Genomic DNA, 22673 nt, shown 5'->3' on the forward strand with positions numbered 1-22673 from the left:
GCATAGCTCTGTTGTGCTTGTTTTGTTTGTTTTGTTCTATTTTTTTACTTGGTGTGTTAGGTGTTAAGTCATGTTTATTTTGTTTTGTATGTGTTTACTTGTTTTGTTTTGTTTGTTTGTTTATGATTGTTTTTCTGCTTGGTGTGTTTGCTGTTTAGTCATGTTTGTTTGTTTTGTTTTGTATGCGTTCCTTTTGGTTCTTTTTTTTTTTCAAAAAGAGTCAATACTGCTAGTAAAAGCAAAGTGATCAGCCAAGTTTGACATACGATCTCCACACTTGCGGAGGCACATTCCATCAGACCCGTCTGAAAATTCACCTCTCACCAGCCGTTGCTAATGCTGACCTTTGCACTTTGTGTCAGCAAAATTTCTGCAGTCATAATTTCATCACCAAGGAATTCATGTCTTTTCACACTGGAAACTCCTTCTCCTCTTTCACACTTCACAGGCGGATCTGGTCTATATCAATTACGGGCGAGCGGAAGACTTCCACAAGCTGAAGAATGTGGGAAACATTCCCATCGATGGACACATCTGTTTGGTCAGAATGGGCAAGCTTTCCATCAGAAATATTGTAAGTTCAGTCTCCTCCGTACTTGTGTGCATCTGTATGTATACATATATTTATATTGAATATGTCGAAAAAGATATAAGCAGGGCTGAACATTAGCAGTGGCCTGATGACCTGGTGGCCCAGGGCCACTAGAAATTTAAGCATGGCCACCGTATTTACAGACTGTAAAAAGAAGGTTGTCTTTCTATGGCCAGAATGTGCCACCGGAGGGGAAAAAAAAAGTTAGTGTTGAGGTGTTGAGCCCTGTTTTATAGCCATACCTGGTATATGATGTGCGGCTATGTTATCCAAAGAAAGTCACAAACATAAACCCAAAAATCTTCATAGAAACATGATTCTAATGAAAAATATGACAGTTTGAATGTGTAATGTGTTCAAAACTCAGTGTTTACTTTTTGTTTACTACAAAAGTCTCAAAATGTACCAGCAAAAACACTGTTTTTTTTTTTTTGTTCCACTTGTCAGGAGTTTGACCTAATGTTGAAATAAATTCAGATGATATATTTTAGGAAAACTGCTGAAAGCTGTCACAAAAGCAGTGCAGAGGTATTTTGCCTCAAATTTTCTTGCTCTCTCCGTGAACAGATTTTTGTTTTTACATTGTCGTTCACATGGTTGACAGCACAAATGTCAAAGCCAGTTTATCTAAAATCTTTAGCATCTGATGGTTAGCTACTTGTATCTCCATCTCTATTTCGCACCACGATTCCGCAACGCGCAAAGATTTTGCCGCGCCGCGTCATTTCATGACTTTTTTCATTGAAGTCTCCCGCATATTTTGAGACCAAATTTGCGACCAAATTTGCGACGTCCAGGTACACTGTTCTGAAGTTACGTAATGTTTTGCATATATGCATGTCAACCCAGAAACGGCTCAAATTCATGATATCGTGTGCGAATCCAATGCTAATTGTTTTGTTTCTTTTTAAATTGATATCAATTAGATTATTTCAACTTAAAACCATTGAAATTAATCAATTCTAATGTAGATAAGCTTGGAAAAGTGCCTGAAACAAATTCTGGCAAAAAAACAATAGAAAACAAAAGGTCGAAAAAACAATAAAATACATAAGAAATTAACAAAACAGTAAAAATCAAAAGAAATTGATTTTGATTTCGCTAATTTTTTACAAGAAAATTGTTTGATGTGTCTTGACGAACTCTGACACAAAAATTTAGGGATCCTTCAGTCATTTTAATGGAATTATAGATGAAAATATGATTTCATGTGTAAATTTGCATAATTAATTTACTAAAAATAGAAAGCCAATATTTTTCTTTTGTATGACCATGTAATCTTGTAGTTGACATCCGGCTCTATCTTCAGGCAAAATTTTGCGGCGATCGGCGGCCGAGATCTGAAGGTGGGGGGGGGGGGGGGGGGGGTCAAAAGAATAGGGTTAACATCATTGCAAGACTAACTTTCAAGAATATTGTTTTAAAAAAGTCCATATCAGGAAATAAAAGCAAGACCAAGTGACATAGAATGTTTAATACAATGGAATATGTTTGCACATTCATGCTTGGAAGCTTCACATCATGTATAGATGACGTAGATGTTGATGTTTTAACCATTATAGCTTTTTCCCAGTTTGCCCTTGTGGGTCAATATAAATTTTTATTTGTCAACCAGTGTAGCATTGTTACATGTACAGGGCATGTAATTATTAGGTGATGTGACAAAGCCCCCCCTGCATAATTATGCCTGAAGAAGACAAAAGGCGTTTTCACATCAGCCCGATAAAAATCCAAGCTCGAAATATTTTCCGCGATTGCGAATTAGAGCTCTATTTCATTTCTTATTCACCTCAGCCCAAAGAGGGGGTAGCCCGAATAGTTAAGAATTTTAAAATAGCTAATTCGACAGCTGAGTATGTGCAAACAGCATCAGTAATGTGTGTGCCCTCTCAAAAATTCCTCATGATTTGTGTGCAGTTTGCCTCAATCGATCGGGTCACACACGCTAGGCATGATGGGATTCATCGCTCTAATTTCTCGAGTCATTTTCACATTATCAAATAGCGCGCTACAAGCCCGCTATTTCAGAAATTTCCCGAGTTGGAGTCGAGAAATTTTCTCGATCAGAGCAATACAATTAGCGCGCTAATTTGTGTTCACATTATCAAATAGCGTGTTATTTCGCTATCGGGAGAATTTCCCAAGTCAGAAAATAGCGCGCTATTTCGAAACATCGGGCTGATGTGAAAACGCCTAAAATGATAAGTGTTTATGTCACTGCCTAGTCAGCATTATATTCATAGTCATTCAGTCATGCCACATACTGCAATCAGCATTCAGCAAGTGCTCAGAGATCAGTCCAGCCAGACAAAATCTCTTTTACTGTGTGAGAATAATGACATTCAACAAGGAAACATCAACAAGATCCTACAGGCTGTTTCAGTAGGTCCTATGCAGCACAGGAATGCACTTTGCACAAGAGTTTAAACCCATCAGTCATCTTGTTTCAAAGTATTTCCTGTTAGGCTCTCTTCTTTCTTTGTGTTTTCGTGCCTCTACCCCAAGGGGTGCCAGAGGCATTATCTTTTTTGTGTGTTTGTGTGCGGTTTGTCAGTCCAGTAGTCCATCTGATCTCAGTTGTTTTGGATGTGATTAAAGAGAAAGCCTTTGATGAATATCTAAGGTATTCAGCAAAGATGGGTTGCTTGAGGTAGAAATGTGCTAATTTGTTTGGTTTTTTTTTTTTGGGGGTGGGGGATGCTCGAGGTCAAAGGTTGAAGGTTACTGAACTGTGGCCAAAGACAATCATTTCTATGAATGACAGGTGAAAGGTCATGATCAAAGGCCACTATGCCTTAATCTAAACTGTTCAGTGATAATGTGGCCCCTTTGGTATGATGGATAGAAATAAAATGTTAAAGATTTCCCCTGAACAAACAAAGTTAAAAGTTAGTCCTCGTCATGTTCAGTGGTGAAAATCAATGAACTTGAAGGATTGTCCTCAAGTACAGTCAAACTTGTCTTTAATGCGATCACTTGTCTACTAAAGATAATTTCCTCTGAGAGAAAAAAGCATGTTAGATATTAACTTGTCTATAGTGGCAACCTGTCTATAACAGCCACTTTTTTGGGCTCCCTAATAGGTTACGGCTATAGACAGGTTTTGACTGTAGTAGAATTATTGATTGTGTCAAAGTCAACAGCATTCCATACACCTGACACACACTGCAGTCAAGTTGCTCTGGTCATATTTTCTTTATTTCGATGTTTTAATTTATCGCTGCCAGATCCAAGGCTGTCGTGAGCACGGTGGCGTTGGGCTTGTCGTGTTCCCGGGTGCGCTCCACTATTTGCCGAACGCCACCAAGGACTCCGGCCCCGCATCATCATGGTGGTTGCCGCTTAATGCCACTATCCGTGAATCGGTGCGGACAGCGTTTGGTGATCCCCTCACTCCTCTGCTGCCCTCTCTTGGTGAGTTCTATTCTCAAGGGTTTACTGTTAGAGCAATTTTTTTTTTTTTTTGTGCCCGGGGTGGTAAAATGAATTTCATTTATGACACAGCTAGCGAAAGAGATGAAATCTCATACATGTATTACAAGCAAAATATTTGCACGCTTTTATTTTGCACTAATTTTGCATTGTGCCAAATGCACAAAGATTTCAACACCACAAATGAAAATTTGTTGTTTTAAACCATTAAAATTGGTTGTTTTAACCTGTTGAGGACGGGCTGATTTTGCTACAACATGCATTTCCCATAGATACAATGTATCTGTCCGAATGTATGCAGGAGTAGTCTTCAACGGTTTAAGAAGAGATTCATTTGTTATGTTTTGTAAATTTTCATTTTGCACGATATCTTTTGGACATTCATACAGTGTACCCAGTATAGCGATTTGCAAGCTATTTGGGTCGACTGACTGACATGTCAACCCTTTTTTCTTTTTTTTTTTGGCTGTGCTTTTTCTGTGCTTGCAAAATGTAGTAGTTAACCTATAGAATTGATTAGTTTAATGCAGTTCTATGACAGATACACTGATTTTATCTTCATAGACCTGCATTCAAGCATTGATAAATGCACCCTGTCTTATCTCCTTTTTGATACAGTTATGATTGGTGTAGAATGTTCGTAACATATTTTTGAAAGAGATTAAGTGTCAGTGTACATTGTAATTGTCTGCATTTTGTATGTCATCAGCTGAAAACTAGAAGGACACTATTGCATTCTGAGATTTGAGTATGATTGAATATTAAACAGTCAATTTTCATGAAATAAGCTTACGTTTGTATATTTAATCAAAAGTGGATAGATTTATATTCAAACCATTGTTCCAAATATTAGCTAAAATAGCACCCTGGTGGTTTAAATTTTTAAATTTTGCTGAAAATGAAACTAATTTGAAATTGACACTGTATCAGATCAAGCTCTACAACATGATACCGATAAACTCATTATCTCCCCAAATTGTGATAATGCCCACTTCTCAGCTGACGATATGATTTGGCACATTGTAAGCTGAGGTTACCATCATAACTGGTTTGGGCCCGATATAGCGTCATCTTGTGTTCTTAAGATGTACAGTTACACACTGCTGTCATGGTGGCCAAATTTTAGCTATTGGCAGTAATGTTCTCCATGTCAAATCATTCCTGTTGTGACATGTGTTTGATGTCATTACCATAGTGATAACACATTCTTATGTTTATTGTAGAATAAGAAATATCATACTAGTAATTTTTGACAGTGATATTCGAAAAGAAACCATTTTGATCCACAAACTGGGCTCATGATTACTTATTTTCATCTGTAGGTTGATAATGCGTAGTATAGTGGCACTGGTGGTGCTGCCTACACCACTACTGTAGCGGCAGCTAGGGCATCTGCGTCGCGCTGTTTTGTATCTTGCCATTATTAGAGAGGAAGAAAGAAAATAATGAGATGATTGAATTTATTTATTAAATGTATAAGCAGTCATTAATTGTCTTTTTCTTTAAAGATTACTAATACAGCAAAATCATCTTGCATAATTTGCCAATAATTACTTTCAACTGTTTTTTGGTAGCCCAGGGCACAGCACAAGAAACAGACACAAATGATTCAGCAACATGGCAGTTTGTTAGCTAGTACTGCTTTATTTGCTCATGCAAGCACTCTCTGCTACTTGCATGCTGCCCAATTTCTTTTAAGGTGTGCCTTCATCGCATTTCCAGCTGTCATATTTGTACATACTGTATCATTGACAGGAGTCGAAATTGATTTTGCTGCAAACATGAGCAGTTCGTTTGGAATTGCCATGATTCATTTTGTGATTGTTATGTAATTTTTACTTGTTAACTGTGGATCTGCAGTTTAGTCTCAAAATTTACATACATATTTTTCCTTTAAAATTAAAGATAATGTCTAGTGCAATTCAGTTACAATAGATTAAGGCAATGTAAGAGTTACTCCAAAAACAACAACACAATCTTACCAACTTGGTATGGTTTCCCAACTTTCCATATTTTGCTCAAACGCATTTCTAACCCTAGTCATACTGATAAGCATGTCACAGCACATTGAAAGCGTGGTAAGCCATAAAATTTGTATCTAACAGCAAAGCAAGCAATTTTCTCTCCAACTTGGCTGCACTGCATTTCCAGCCATAAACGCTCCTATTAAATTATACATGGCTTTGAAATCCAGCATGTCTTCCACAGCACTCATGCTTTGAGGTCTCAAAATAATAAAGTACAGGCACCATGGGGATTACTCCATGGCACAAAGAATCTAGTGCGATTTCATGTAGGGCCTGCAGGTTAATTCTTCATGAGCAGGGTGGAATATTAAAGCTGAACTACTGGGAAAAGGTTTTGTTAAATTAGAATTTTAAAATTTCATGAGTTACCTTTGAGTAATGATTTTGGTAGCACCAGACAAATTAAATTGAAGTGAAAATGTAATCAGTCAAAGTTCTCCCATTTCTAAACACACGAAAGTGCACAAAAGTAATCATTTTTTGTCAATACGACCCCATCTCCAATTTAAGCTGTTGTCACTAACTAATTGACACTCAACCAACACTTTGATGTGAAGTACAGTATTGTGATGTTTCTATTTTTAATGCATTTCAAAAAGAGAAATCTAGCGAAGATTTGTAGAAAGTTACTGTAAAAGTGTTAGTTTTGGGCGAGTAAGATTTTTCACCCTCGGCCAGGTACAATGAATTTTGTGTGCTTTTAATTCTGCATAATGAAAACTTTTGACAGCGTTACATATCACGAGCAAAAATATTTCTGTGCTTTTATTTAAATAATAGTAATAGTGTATATGACTGATATTGCATCAGATCCACTCTGTAGAGTGCTCAAGGCACATACATAGAGTATACTATTTTAGCACTAGTTTCTGGTCCAGGGAAATGTGCAAAAATTTCCACAGTGTGAAAATATCCACTTTTTCAGTACGGAGTTGCTGACTTTTGAGGCAATAATTTTATCAGTGAGTGTCAATTCCTATGTGTTTGCTATTGCATCACTGCATTGTATTTGAATTCATAACAACATGCAAAATTTTAGTATTCATGGAATCTTTTGTAATATAGGTCTGATGTTTATGAAATTTTTGCCATAATGTCTGATGTAGTTTTACTCTGCTTAATACTAAAGCAAACTTGAGGATGGTGCGAAAGTTTTTTGTTTTTCTTTTTAAAGATACGACTTTGGTAATGCATGTCTACACAAGTCAAGTTCAGAAATGTTTTAAAGAACCTTCTAAGGAAAGGAGCTTATCAACTGCTGTTCTATCACTATAATGTACATTACTGCAGCTGGTGAAAGGTCATGTTGAAACTTGGTAGAGAATGCTTATTTCACTGTATTGTTATGTAAGTAACCCTTTCGTCCAGGATTGAACGAAATCAATTTCTGTAGATTTCCTTTTCATTGTCATGTGTTCAGTTGCACGTTTAAGACCTGGTAGCGTGGGCTATCGTGGAGTGGGAAGGCTTGTGCAGTTCAGATATACATGTATTCGAGAGTTCCTTTAATGAATTGTGTACAACTTTATCACTAATCTCTATGTAAGACCACACACAGCTGAAGAATCTCAGCTTGAGTTTCCAATAAGCTTACACTTTGATGCATTTATTCGCTGACCAGTGCTATTCCTGGTTTTCAAATGCATCCCGGTGGTCAGCGAAATTAATTGTACCACCCACAAAACCCCACACTACCTGGTCTTTATTATGAAACACAAGAATGTGAAAGGGCAGCTCATCTTTTGTTTTCCGTGCAATTTAATGTATTGCTGTTTGCACTGTTCCCAAAGAATGATTTGTTTTTGTTGGTATTGTCTTTAGCATGATTGGAATTAGCTATTAAACTCCTGTGTTTGTTGTTATGCTGTTCCATTTGTTGTTTCCACTCCCTCCCCTCGGTATGACAGACTATGGAAAGCTGAATGACTCATTCTTGTCCGTGTCAGAGAATGTAACTAGACCACCACCAGGTAAGGAGACAGATATGCTAATAATGCTCACCTCAACACTTTAACCTCCTTTCATAACTCTCCTACTTGCACCATCTGCATGGATTTTAAAGATGCATTTCACAGCTCTGTAAACCCCGTCACGTTTGTCAATGAATTGCGTTCACATGGGGCATGTGAAATTTGCAGCTCACAAATCTGTCCCGTGTGATTTCATGTTTTTGTCTTATATTTGCTTTTGCTGTTAATTAACGCATGGGTTATTCATTGACAGTATGTCATTGTTTGCTGATTCGCTTTAACAAATTCCTTTTTTTTAAGCATTCCACAGTTAACTTACGTATCCTGTGACACAGATCCACTCACAGTTTTTGCTTCATATCACTTTTCTGTGGCAAGTCTGCAGTACGTAGCGTTTCGTGCTGCTGCATACAATGTACTGTAAAACGAGGAATGTTCGCGTGCATTTTAATTTCGTGAATTTCGCGAGCGGTAAGATTCGCGAAATTTAAATGCACGCGAAAGTTTGTGTCTACACTACATGTATGTGCATTGAATGACAGTGGCAGTTCACGAAAATTTCATGCTGCAAAAGATGCCGTCGGCTCCAATTCGCGAAAAATTCATGCCGCGAATATATCATGTTTTACAGTACTTCGGCATACAATAAAACAAGGAATGTTTGCGTGCATTTTGATTTCGCGAATTTCACGAGAGCCAAGATTCACGAAATTAAAATGCATGTGAAAGTTCTTGTTTACACTATATGCATTGAATGTTAGATGCAACTCGCGAAAATTTCATGCTGTGAAAATATCGTGTTTTACAGTACTCCTTGCAGAAGACTTTAGTCTGCAGCAGATCTGCAATAGACCTGCCACAGATTTGCCACAGATTTTTTACTTTTCTTTGGGAATAGTAGTAATAATGTGCAACAAATTCATATTGACTTCAAAGTGACTATGCTAGTTATCTATTTTATAGTTGCCACCTTTTTTGTCTCCTCTATAAAGCCACAATAGACCACTTTAAAACCCACAAAAAGTTTAAATGTTTACCTTTCTACGTTAAAAAAATAAAGCTCTAAGCCTTAATGTGATTGATAACTTTTTAGAACTGGACCATCCTAACCCATTCAAAAAGTGATTAAAACAAGAGAGAGTTTCATAGAGTTTTTAGAAAAGGGGGAAAAGAGCACTTTAAGATCAGGGCTCTTTAAAGGCATGTTGTACAGAAGTATTTGATTTCCCACTGGAAGCAACACCTGTCAAAAAAAATGGTCCTGAAAAACTGCTAATATCTCATATTTGGGTATAATAAAAGGCATGATTTACCATCTGCAGAAAAAAAAAACAGCGTTAGTGCTTCAAAATAGTTCTAAAATGTGAGTTAGGGATAGAAACAACCAGTGGAAAAATTTGAACCAGTATAATCAATGTTAAGTATTCTTGAATATACTAAATGTGAACAATTGTTTACTAAAAAAAGATTGTTTCCGGACTAAACCATTTATAGTTATGGTTTAATGAGGCAAATGGTGGTATCTCCTTATATTTTTTGGCTTTATTGCAAAAATGTTATATGGTAGGATGTTTTGTGATGCATCAAAAGTGATATCGTAAACATTTTCTAAATCACTGCTGCCAAAGGTAAACAGGACCTTTCAGCTGCCAAATTTTGACAGTAGGTAGAGAAAAGATTATTGTCCCATGAGGTATGAGACAAACATAAAACATCTGAGTCAGTCCACCCAAATGACATATAATGTATTTTGGTCAACCAGGGAGAATCCTCATATGCAAGCTTTTGTGGGTTCTGAGCTAGCCAGTCACATTTGTATGTTGGAAGAAGTTAATAGCCTGACTACTAGACTGAAACAGTGACAAAGTTACAAAGTTCTCAAAGCATACTGCCTGCTATTGAGATAGAAAATTTTGATATTGACTCTTTTTCTCCTGTTTTACCTGCTGCATAGAGAGTATTCCAGCAGACGTGGATATAACCCATGACTTTCCCGTCCAGACGATTGGATATGAGCAAGCAAGAAGATACTTGCAGTGAGTATGACTCATAGAGATGTGATTGATACATTTTTTACATGCAACTATGATTATCTTGTATAATGTCTCTCACCATGCGATATGGCAGAGCATGGAGCTATAGCTCTATGGGCAGAGGCATACCAGTCGCCATGGTGATATCTACTTTTCCTATATTAATCAGCTTAAAAATGGACTAGAGTTTCGCTTTTAAATGCACGGGTGCATAAAGTATATGAAAACGGGTAAAGGGCAGTGAAATGAGTATGTAGGCACAGTATACAAGATTTAAACTTCCCTTGTGAATTTGTGCCCATGTGTGCTGAATTGGACATCTTTCTCCAAATAGACAGCAAGTGGGGATTAGCACTTTCTGCAGCAGTAGAGAGAAAATGATATTTAAGAAAAACAAAATGAAATTCACTGTAACAGACAGATTGTCTCTTTGTTTTGTTTTGCTTTACCTTGGCTGATGCTGCATTTCTAAATGGGAGGGGGGTAGTTTGGTTTTTTTTTTGTTTTTTTTTGTGCCACTTCCACGTCTAATCAGCTGACAAGCAAAAAATTAAAAAAAAAAATATCCATAATTTTTTTATGCCACTTCTAGGGTAGATAAGTTGGGGGCCCCAACTGGTTGGACCCTTTTTATTTCTATGCAACGTGCAAAAAAAAAAAAAAAAAAGAGGGCCCTGAGCCATTCCCCCCCCCCCTTTGCGCCGACCCTGTATACTACCACTTATTCATTCATGTATGGACTGCTTGTGTGATGAACAGTTGATAAAACAACATGTTGTATGAAATTAGTTATTTCACTTTAATTTCTGCTGTAACATTTTAATGTCTGATCTGGTTTTGCCTATAGGACCCTGAGTCTACCAAGGGCCCCGCCAGATTGGCAGGGTTTGGAGGATAATGCCTTTGAGGTTGGGCCTGGGTTCGCCAACCATGCCCGTCAGTTCAAGATGACCATCAACAACGTGCGAAAGGTCACTCCCATCACCAACGTGTTCGGCATGATCCCCGGAAAGGAGGAGCCAGGTTGGTACCGAACATTTTCCGGGATTCTCGCCATTTCAGTTGGATGCCGAGTAACCTCTATGGCCCGAATTCACGAAGGTGGTACAAATGAAACCATGGTTTAAACCGTGGACAAAAACCATGGAGCGCCAAGTGTCGCACGGAATATTTCGTTACGAAATTGGTCATTTCGTCGTCAAAATGACTGTTTCGTTAACGAAATTATCATTTCTGTGGACGAAATGTTCATTAAGTTACAAAATGTTGTCATTTCGTTGCAAAAGAATCATTTCATCGACGAAATGGGGTCTATGGGTTCTAAAGGACAAGTTCACCTCAATATACATGTGGATTGAGATAATGCAACGATATTAATAATAGAACACATCTGTAGAAGTTTAAAGAAAGTCTGACAATCCTTTCAAAAGTTATGAATTTTTGAAGTTTCAGTGCCACCAATGCTAAATGAGAAGACTACTACAGCTTGTGATGTCACATGCATACAACATATTTTCACTTTTCTCTCATGATACCTGAGCACTTGACTTGCCTCTTTCAGTAGGCAGGGGGAATGATATTACCCGTAACATACAACAGTAACAATTAAGTCAAGGGAATGTGTACTCTATTCAAAAAAGAAATTTTGTGGAATTCTCTTTGTATTTCCTTATATTGTTCTATGCATGTGACATCACAAACTGTACTTGTCTTCTCATCCAGCAGTGATTGCGCAGAAATGTTGAAACTTCACAAATTTTGAACAGATTGTCTGCTTTTCCTCAAACTTTCACTGATATACTATTGATGCTGCTACATTCACTTCAATACACATGTTTGTTAAGGTAAACCTGTCCTTTAAATTATTGACAGTTCCTCACAAAATATTCCCAAGCATGAGCAGTGCATTGCACACTTTTCGCTCATCTCTGCCTGTCTGTGCAGGATCGTTCGGTAAGCAGTGACTATTCTCAGTCGACAGACCGTCAGAAAATCTGGTGGAAGCCTAGCTGATGCTGTGGATGAGAAATATTTGCAATGTGCATATTAGATTTAAAATTTCATAGTGAAGGAGCAGTAAAATGCTCCCAGGGTTGTTCTTTTCTCCCTTTTTCATAAGGGGGAGGGGGGATGGAAGATGGCAATGATATGCATTGTTGATACCAGTAAGTATTATTTTTTTTTACTTTTCTCCCCTCAGTTTGAGCTCTTAACCCTTCTCTACAAGAGTATGAGATTCAATTCAATTCAATTCAATTTATTGATTTCATAAAAGCAATACAGCCAATATTTTGTACGATATTCAAATGTCGAGGAAACCACGAAAAAGCCAGTGGCTTGAAGATTGTGATTCCCTAAACAGAAGTACATTAAAAAACAGATTCCCCTATGTTATGAACAGGGTTTATTCAATGTTTTCATTTTGGATGTAAAGCTGATGTGGTATATTTGGAACCTCTTTAACCCTATTTTTACTGGGCTATTTGAGACCATGTTTTTTAAAAAGGCTGAAGGATTGCTCAAGTTTTGTGTCAGAATTCCTCAAGGCATATCAAACAATTTTCTTGAAAAAAAATTGCACAATCAAAATCAATTTCTTTTGTATTTGTTGTTTTGTTAATTTCTTATGTATTTCATTGTTTTTCAACCTTTTATTTTCTATTGTTTTTTGACCAAAATTTTTTGCAGGGACTTTTTCAAGCTTATCTACATTAGAATTGATTGATTTCTATGATTAAAAGTTGAAATAATCTTATTTATATCAATTTAACAAAAAAACCCAACACAATTTGCATTGGATTTGCACGGATATCATGAATTTGAGCTGTTTTCAGGTTGACATGCATATGCAAAACATTACGTAACTTCAGAATGGTGTACCCGGACGTCGCAAATTTGGTCTCAAAATGTGCGGGAGACTTCATTGAAAAAAGTCAAGAAACGACGTAGCAAAATCTCAGCGCGTTGCGGAATCGTGGCGCGAAATGTCAAGGGGGGGGTCAATTTGACCCCCTCCCCCAATTAATATAGGGCTAAAGACTGAGACAAAATGGCAAGTGGCGTGTGGAAGATTATGCCTTCCATTTTTCACAAGGTTCCATTCCCTTTTTATGCAACATCTAGATGATTTTTATATTTTATAGGTTCTGTTTACTAATGGGAGCTGTGATTTTTAAAAAAAAATGTTCGAGGTTATCACATTTGATGCATATGTGTAGGTCGGTTGTATCACAAAACATCCTACCATATAAACATTTTGCAATAAAGCCAAAATATAAGGAGATATCAGTATCATTCTCAATAAACCATAACTATAGGGTTTATTCGAGAAACAATTTCATTACAACTATTGTTCACATTTTGTATATTCAACAATATTAAACATCAATTATACTGACTGACATTTTTTCATAGTCGTTTCTATCCCTAACTCACATTTTAGAACTATTTTGATGCACTAAAGTTGGGCTTTTGTTTCATCTGCAAATGGTAATAATGCCTTTAATTCTCTTGAACCTTTCAGATCGTTACATCATCGTTGGTAATCATCGGGACTCTCTGACTTACGGCGGGGTCGAGCCAGGAACTGGAACGGCATGCTTCATGGAGCTCTCACGTGTGCTCGGCTCTCTCTACCATCAAGGTTAGTCGACTGAATGTATTTGAGACACCAAAGGGATATGGACACTTGTCTTTGTCAACTGTTATGGCTGGATCATGCAGCTACTACCAGTATCTAATTTGTGACCGCCTGGCTCAAAGCCCACATAAAGTCACAGATATGGATTATCTGTAACAGACCATAATATGTCAGTTGGGCTGACTGAATCAATTCGTTCAGGTATGTCTTAGTTGTGAGAGTATTGTTTGTTCTCTACCTACCATCCAAGATTTGGCAACTTAAAACAAACTCGAAGTTGAGATATTGCTGTTTTTCAGGATCATATTTTTTTCTGACAGGTATTGCTTTCACTGGGAAATTCATTATACTTTGCACAGCAAGCATGCATGGCCCTAGTTTTAAAATCCTCTTTTTTCCCTTTTCCATAAAATCGTACCACATAACTCTCTCTTATTTCAATCACTTTTTGAATGGGTTAGGATGGTTCAATTTTTGAAGTCATATATAATTTTGAAGCCTAGAGATTACTCTTGTATGTAGAGAACAGATGCTTTTTGTGGGTTTTAAGTTGGCTGATCGAATTTGATCTGTATCCATCGTCAATTTCTGTTACTGCAGGATGGCGACCCAGGCGGACTGTGATCCTGGCCAGTTGGGATGCAGGTGACGACGGCAACATCGGGTCAGCGGAGTGGGTTGAGGTAAGCCGGCAATGTTCCTCCCGTTGTATCTTAGTACAAACCATCTCACATTTAAGCCCTCTCTATTCCAGGCACTTTGGACAGTGTGTACAAATGCTATGGAGTTTCCCATCCTAAGCAGCACTCAAAGCATGCAGAGGGTTAAAGTGCACTTCCACATCATTTTAAACTTGTCTTGATTTGACAGAGTAAATCAGATATGTGGAATAGGAGAGGTTTCATTGAAATAGAAGGAGAAATGATAGAGTTTTCACACGTTTCACACGTTAGTCATGAGGGGACCAATACCATAATAATTACAAAAATAATGATCATAATATATTCAGTTCTTAAAAATGCTTATAAGCGTAAGTCTCTATGCGTGTATATGAAAGCAAAAATCATACTAAAGTTGCAATGTTTGTATGACAATAACATACAATTGTCAAAAAGATGAGTGTTCAGCACAAATTTTAATTTTTCAAAATCTGTAATATAAGGTTGGCATCCCTGACATTCTATTCATGTGTGTTTCCAATGTCATTCACAGGACAACGCTGAGGCTCTACGGGAAAGGGCAGTGGCGTACATCAACTTGAACGGAGCCGTTCAAGGGAATTACACTTTCGCGGCTGCCGGCAGCCCTCTTCTCACACAAATCATCTACAATGCGACGCAGAGGGTGAGGCCCCAGCCTCCATAGCTTGTAACACTCACAAGAGTCTCCAGCAAGATAGAGAAAAAGTGTGATATTAACAGAAAGTTGAGGATACGGTCCAGATGGAATGCAATTGAACTGTGTGTAGCACAGAATCTCAATAAAGGTTTACAAATTTAACAGACACCCCCGATGGACACAGTTCCAATCAATTTGAAATACGTCAGCGTGTGCCATGCAAATATTGCAGTTCTTATTGTGGAAAGTCACGGTATATGTAATCTAAATGTTTGAACTTAGTTATTTACTTTAGATCATAGATTTTTTTTTTCTGTATAACTAGTTATTGACCAGGACTCATAATAATTCCAGTGCATTTTCAACTGTACAGTTGAAAATAAATCATGTAGTGTCATGTTGTGTGTAATCTGGATGTTTGAAGTTGTGTTCAATAATAGAATTTTTAATGTAACTAGCCATTTACCAGAACCCACACAAACGAATTGATATTGGTGAAATTTATCTCTATACATGCAAAAACTGGAATTTTACCCCAAGTTTGTATTGATTTCTGGATAATATCTCTGTAGTAGGCCCTACATGATATTGCTCATGTTTGTCTTCAATTTTGCATGTATCATTACCAACATGTAGATATGATATGTTGTGCTGACAATACAATGTGTACCATGTAACCTTTGACCTCAATCCTCTCCCTTTTCTTACCCACCCCACCCCTCAACTTCAGGTAAAATGTCCAGACCGTGCCCATAGAAAAATGAGTGTGTACCAAAACTGGGCTGCCAAAAGAAGTAGCAGTGTTGGGGCCAGGTAAGTATGTGATACCCATTGTCTAAATTGTTTCAAGTCTTGTGACAACACAAAGATATATATGTGACCCGCTACAACAAAAGGATCCTAAAGTCGCTGACGGGTGAGCCGAGAAAATCGAGTTTGAAGTCAGATCGCCAAAATCTGTCGAACGTTCGGATTTCTGTTTTTAACATAATTTTGTAGTCTAATTAATGTATCTTCTATCATCTGCCGAAATTTCGAAGCTAAATGATCAAAGGAAAGGCCTGAAAATAACATTTTTCTGGGCCATGCTTGGCTCACCCGCCAGCGACTTTAGGATCCTTTTGTTGTAGCAGGTCACATATGATTGTTTAGGCCTACAGACCTGGTGGCAAGTCACACTAGTACTTTTTTGTTTGTTTGGTTTTTGCTGATGTAATGTGCATAGGCCATTAAATTGGCTTAATCCGTTGAGGAAGGGCTGATTTTGCTACAACACGCATTTTCCATAGGCACTTGCACGAGTATACTGGGGACTCGCTGTCCACTGCACACAACTTAACTGTGACTTGAACAATGGCCTAGCATGCTCTAGCTGTGATTCATGATTGGCCCCTGCAACAAGAGATGTAAGACACATTATGAAAATCATGATTTTTTTTTTTTTTTTTTTACTTGTCCCTACAAAGCCATGAAACAAAAAAGTCAGAATAATTCTTGTCTTCTGTAGTTATGTACTAACAATCATCCATTGTTTCCAGAGTGGCCATGTAAACCATATTTTTTATTCTTTTTAAGCTGAATATCATTTCAAAAACTGAATTGTACTCCAGCAGTGATTTTTATTGTGTTTTTCTCTTCTTTTTATTATTATTTTTTTTTTTTTTGGGGGGGGGGGAGGGGTAGGGTGGGGGGGGGGCTAGCAGTGTAATGGTTAGCTTTTGGCAGTGTTGCATAAAAACTCTCACTGAACAGTGCACATACAACTTGTACATCCAGTTATCCAACTATATACACATTTCACATTTCAGGCCTTTATCATGGATATCACTTTTAGTCAAATGTAATGCGAAGTATTCTGGATTCAACCATACAGAGATTGTGGATCATCAACCTTCTCCCATCTTATCCTGTTTGGGTACCTCCCTTAACCCCTTACAGGATCGACCCGCTTGGGATGGGGAACGATGCGGCACCGTTTCTTCACGTGGCAGGTGTGCCCAGTCTGGATCTGAAATACACCTATGACAAGGTATATGCCTCTTTGTGCCAAATCATCTTTCAATTTATAGCTTTTCCTGTGGTGCAATGAGCTTCTCTTTTTGTACGATCAATACTCTCCCTTAAAGCACATAGAGACACTACAGTAATGATATGCGCTATATAAGCACTGTATTATTTATCATTTATTTACATGGTAGTTATTATTGGAAATGCTATGGATTTTTCTCTTTTTTTAAATTGATGTTATTCTTTCCAGTCCTTTCAATCATTTATTTGATCTTTTACATCTCTCTAGATGTGAGATGCTAATTCAGACTTGCATTCATTAGAAATAATGCAGCTGTCACTGCAAAATTGTTTTCCACAAAAATTGTGTTATTTCCCACACAAAATGATAAATTATGCACGCAAGAGTTGTAGGTGATCTAGGTTTTGTGAGTATCAAGAAATCTGTTGCCAGGGCAACAGTATCTTTTGATATGAAACATACAAAATCATGTGGATGGAAGAACTCCCTCAGTTTTTTAGCCATTGAGTGGAAATTGTACACATGTTATCGTGATAATGAGTGGCTGTGCAGGATATCTTGTTTTGAAGACAACAATAATGTATGTTGCCGTATCAATGTTAACTGCGCATTAGCTGCAGTTTATTAATTATCTCTGCAGTATACCAATACAGAAGATATAAGCAGGGGTATCAATAGCCGTCATTGGTTTTCTTGTCTGTGCACATGTGAATAAGAGCACTGAAGAACACAGTGTTAGTCAAGACTTGAATCATGCTTTTTCTGCAAGTGTGAATGGGCAAAACTGAAAATTATACCATGCGCTATCTTCCAGGAGTTTTACAATGACCTGCCCACCTACCCTGTGAGACACACCATCTTCGACACCTACGACTATGTCCGGCGCTTCATCGATCCGGATATGTCCATTCACGCGGCCGTGACCAAGGTCGTGGCCGAGGCGGTGCTCCTGCTGGCAGACGACAAACTCCTGAAGACGGAGTTTGTGAACTACGCCGACGCCCTGACGGAATATTTCCGAGACGTTCTCCAGCAGGACGAGGCCAGCTTGGCACCCAAGAGTACTATGGGTGAGTTGGATTTCGGACGTGAAGTGCAAAAGTACTTGTATGTGTATACATGTAAGCCAGTTCACACTTCCACTTTGTGCATTGGCAGATAAAGGTAATTTGCACAATTATGCATGTTTATTTTTAAATTCACTGAAATAAACAGCTGTGATGTGATGATTATATTCATGTAGTCCATATAAATGGTGCTTGCTAGAATATCCACCTAACAGCAAGCCTGCTATGCGGAAGACAGGGTTATTTACCATTTGCAGATGAAACAAAAACCCAGCTTTAATGCCTCGAAATGGTCCTAAAATGTGAGTTAGGGATAAAAACGGCCAATGTAAAAATTTCAATCATTATAGTCAATGTTAAGAATTGTTACATTTACAAAATGTGAACGATAGTTATGAGAAAATTGTTTCTAGACTAAACCATCGACAGTTATGGTTTAGTGAGAAAAATAGTGATATCTCCTTAAATTTCAGGCTTTATTGCAAAATTGTTATATCTTAGGATGTTTTGTGATGCAACTGACCGACACATATGCATCAAATTTGATAACTCGAACATTTTTTAAAATCACTGCTCCCAAATGCTCAACTATACCTTTAATAATTGATTCCCTGTCTTTCTCATGTCAAAGGTCATCTGAGAGACGCCCTTCAACGTTTCAATGCAGCAGCCCAGAGATTCCATCAAGATAATTACATTCCTCCTGACATGGAAAAGTGAGTACCGTAATTCGCGAGTCTGTATCCAGGCATTTTTTATTTTATCTCTTTACACCTGGTCATACAATTTCCCGAAAAGAGCTAAAATGAAAGGATTAAACCAGCAAGTATATGCATGTATGAACCTTAAGTTGTGAATTTTGGTCGTCATTTATGAGGCCATGGAATGGAGAAATAAAGTGTGAAACCTGTTGAGTTTGTGCACCATAAACTTGAAAGTGAGGGCAATTGTCATCCTTCCATAAATAGCTTCCTAGTTCTGTCAGCCGCTTCACATTTTGTGAAGTTAAGGTCTGTGGCTTTCTCGTACATGTGTGGGTTGTTCCACCAGCCAACCCAGGGGGCTCACTGTGGTTATAGCAGTAGTAGCAGAAGCTCTAGCTTTCTCTGGTGCTGATTTTGAATAGTCACCTTTGACTTGGGATTTACATTGCTTTTCTTTCCTAACCCCACAGGGTTAAGTGCATTGTGTTTTTTTCACCAGAGCCTTTTAGGGCCCTGCAATATTAGACTTATCTTTTATATGAGGACCAGTACCTTGATGTATAAATTTTCAGGCATACTCTTGTTGTTGTTGTTTTTTCCACAGAAATTTAACCCTAACTAGGCGGGGGGGGGGGGGGCCCTCCAAGGCCCCCCCCCCCTCGACGTTCCGCGCGATGTATCGCAATCGCCAAAAGCTATCGCCGCGACGTTTCATGACTTTTTTCTTTCGAGTCTCCCGCATCTTTTGACACCAAATTTGCGACGCCCGGGCGTGTGGTTCCGAAGTTACGCATAAATATGTACATGCATGTCAGACCAAAAATTGCTCAAAAACGTGAATTCGTGTACAATTTCAATGCAAACTGTGCTTACAGGCAAATTTCATAAAAGCATGATTATTTTGGTGTTTTATCGATTAAAATCAATGAATAACATATTTTCTTGTTCGGAGCGATGTTGCGGACAAATTTCCTCGAAAAAACAATGAAAAACATAAAGTCGAAAAAACAACGAAATACATAAGAAACTCAAAAAAACAATAATATACTTAAGAATTTTTTCTGATGTCACAATTTTTTTTATTACATTTGCTAAGGACACTAAAAAGAATATTTACCCAAAAAATGTGCCTGTTTTGAGCTTTATTTTGTGATTTATACCAAATAGTCTGATTTCATGCATCATTATGCATAAATTAGCATAATTTAGCATAAATGATAATTTTTTGAAAAATTAACTTCAAGGTATTTTAGATTACATCATAGGCAATGTGTGTGCCAATTTTCGTCACGATCGCGCGGTCGACGGCCGAGATCTGGAGGGGGGGGTCTATCAACTACCTAAATAGCCCGGCCTAGTTAGGGTTAATTCATCTTTGAGACTTCCAGATTTGGCAAATGAAACTGGTGCACATGAATTGAATAGCTTTCTCACTTTGTTTTCACTGGAAAATATTGATGTTTACAGTATGGGATTATAGGGACAAAAAGGGACTCTACATAATATGCTATGTGTTTTCCATAGCTCATGCAGAAAAAAAAAATGCTGGAAACTGTTTTATGTTGTTTTTATTCATCTATTACACATACTTTTTTTTTTTAATTCGTAGCAATTGAGATAGGATTCCAGTAGAGTAGATGTGTCCTGTACTTTGCTAAGCTGTTTCTGTGTTTATTGTGTGTGTGTGTGTGTGTGTGTGTGTGTGTGTATGTACAGCAAGTGTATTTATGTAAAGAGTATGTGTCTAACTATGTATTTGTCTGTTGTTACATGATAATAATTATGCAGTTTTGCTCTCATTCTCAACATTTTACTTGAGTTTACTTATTTTCAATTTAAAGCTACTTTTCTGCTACTTACTAATATTTTCTCCTGTCTTCATACCATCAGCCCAAATCTCTTGCGAGAGATAAATGACAGAGCAATGTCTATAGACAGAGCTTTCACGGGAGATGCAGGAAAATTCTACCTCCCCCAGCTTAGGTAAGTTTCTTTGAGTTCCATAATATGCTCTATCCCTGCAATCAAGGCATCGCAGTTCATTGAACATTTCTGATGCCATCCTCTGTCAGTTGATAAAGCATATGTCTTGTGTTTTGTTTTGTTTTTCCTGTTTTTACCATAACAGTTTTCTCGATAAATTTGAAAAATCTTGAAGAATCTAAGATTCCCCTTCAGTGATGGGGTCAGTAAGAATAACAGGGGTCAGTATGGGAAGTTTTGTGTTGTTGGATCCAAATAAGTAGAAGAGGATTCTTATTACAAACTTTATTGTCGGCAATGTGAAATTTTTAGAGAATTCTTTTTTGTCTGAACTCATCCACCTGTCGGTATCTTCATCTCTTCCCCCTTCTCTACAATGCACCAGACACGTCGTCTTCGGGCCGTCCAGGAGCGGCTACGAGGGGGAGGGCTTCGCCCCTCTCCGACGAGCGATGGAGAACGCCCGTCTCAGCGGCGACCTCACCCAGCTGGAGGATGCGCTGTCCACCACCATCGCGAGGATAGAGGCGGCCACTCGCCTCCTGACGGACAACATCCTGGCAAATAACGACGCCCACTCGTGATTGTGGGCGAGGTCTGTTTGTTCAGCAAACAGATTGACAGTGACTATTGAAAATGGCTAAAATTTTTAGCTACATGCCATGATAGGCCCTCTTTACCATGTGGAGTTTCCACAAAAAAAAAAAATTAATAAATTCCTAAGGTGAGGGACAGTCATAGACATAAAAACACACACACTTACATCAAGGCTCGAACTAGCTTATTCTTTATAGTTGCCCAACCATGAAATTTGATGGTCCCAGGCCATCGGGCCACTGCTAATATTGAGCCTTGCATACTTAGACAAACAGTCATAGACATAAAGACACACATACATACCTTTTGGTACACACAGACACATTAATTTATACACACACATGCACAAACTTGATATAGCATGCATTCCAGAATATGTGCCAGTGAAATTTGCTCTGCAGAGAGCTGCCATCATTGTCTGCCAAAATGGATGTTCATGTTACCATGGTGATGATGAAGCTTGTGTGCATCTGCATGGGACCCTGTGTCAAGCTTACCCTCAGATGCTGTGTAAAAAGACATTTTGTTCATCGCCTGTTGTCTGGTGTGTCTTTCAGGGCAGGTTCCTATAACTCTTTGGAATGCACATGGACTAACATTTTAACATCACCTCTCCACGTGACAAGAATAGCAACGGAGCATCAACAAATGAATAATATGGCATCGTAAGAAAGAAGAGGCTGTGAATATTTGTGATGTACACTTTGAACAATTTCATTCCATTTTGTAAGAGTACTTGTACAGTTTCTTTCTTTCATGGTGTATTTGGCACAGAGTCTGTCACCTCCATCCATCTATGATGGCAGAATCATCAAAAATTTGAATATTTTGTTCTGTGAAACAGAAAGAAAAAACTCTGTAGTTTGTTATGTTCAGGTTTTCTTGGTACAGTACTCTCCGCATAATCGGGTAGGCTCTAGCAGAGCGTTTCTTACCCAATTAAGCGGAGTACCCGATTAACAGAAGAACACGTCTCATTCACAATTGATATTGACACACATAATGTGTACTTACATAATGCATTGTACACTGCACCAAACATCCACATAATGTATGCTTAAGCTTGCACGGCACATTATACTTATACCTCACATTTGCTCAGTCTCGAGCAAAAATTTACCCTCTTTTTATGGGCAAAATAATGTTTTCAGAAAACTTTGTCGTTTGAATATGGACTCCTCGCTAACAAGCAGGCGTGATCCCAAATAAACACTTCTCTCACGTAGAACGTCGGGTTACTTTTCGATAAGTGAATGCATGG

At 38.0% G+C, this 22673-nt stretch overlaps 1 protein-coding gene across 1 annotated transcript in view; it reads left to right on the plus strand.

Annotated features, from left to right (window-relative positions):
• Window positions 1-21560, plus strand: part of LOC139744009 (N-acetylated-alpha-linked acidic dipeptidase 2-like) — a 54204-nt gene extending 32644 nt beyond the window's left edge. The window contains exons 5-18 of the mRNA XM_071654475.1: window positions 449-574; window positions 3820-4006; window positions 7959-8021; window positions 9976-10057; window positions 10902-11077; window positions 13578-13697; window positions 14295-14377; window positions 14907-15038; window positions 15763-15845; window positions 16971-17061; window positions 17876-18131; window positions 18760-18844; window positions 20723-20815; window positions 21201-21560. Of these exons, the coding sequence (XP_071510576.1) occupies window positions 449-574; window positions 3820-4006; window positions 7959-8021; window positions 9976-10057; window positions 10902-11077; window positions 13578-13697; window positions 14295-14377; window positions 14907-15038; window positions 15763-15845; window positions 16971-17061; window positions 17876-18131; window positions 18760-18844; window positions 20723-20815; window positions 21201-21399 (1776 nt within the window). The 3' untranslated portion in view covers window positions 21400-21560. The remainder of the gene's footprint in view (window positions 1-448; window positions 575-3819; window positions 4007-7958; window positions 8022-9975; window positions 10058-10901; window positions 11078-13577; window positions 13698-14294; window positions 14378-14906; window positions 15039-15762; window positions 15846-16970; window positions 17062-17875; window positions 18132-18759; window positions 18845-20722; window positions 20816-21200) is intronic.
• The last annotated feature ends 1113 nt before the right edge of the window (window positions 21561-22673 follow it).

Source organism: Diadema antillarum, unplaced genomic scaffold (genome assembly GCF_040938485.1).
Source record: "Diadema antillarum isolate AM-2024a unplaced genomic scaffold, OU_Dant_1.0 seq00001128_RagTag, whole genome shotgun sequence".
In the NCBI taxonomy this organism is placed as follows: Eukaryota; Metazoa; Echinodermata; class Echinoidea; order Diadematoida; family Diadematidae; genus Diadema; species Diadema antillarum.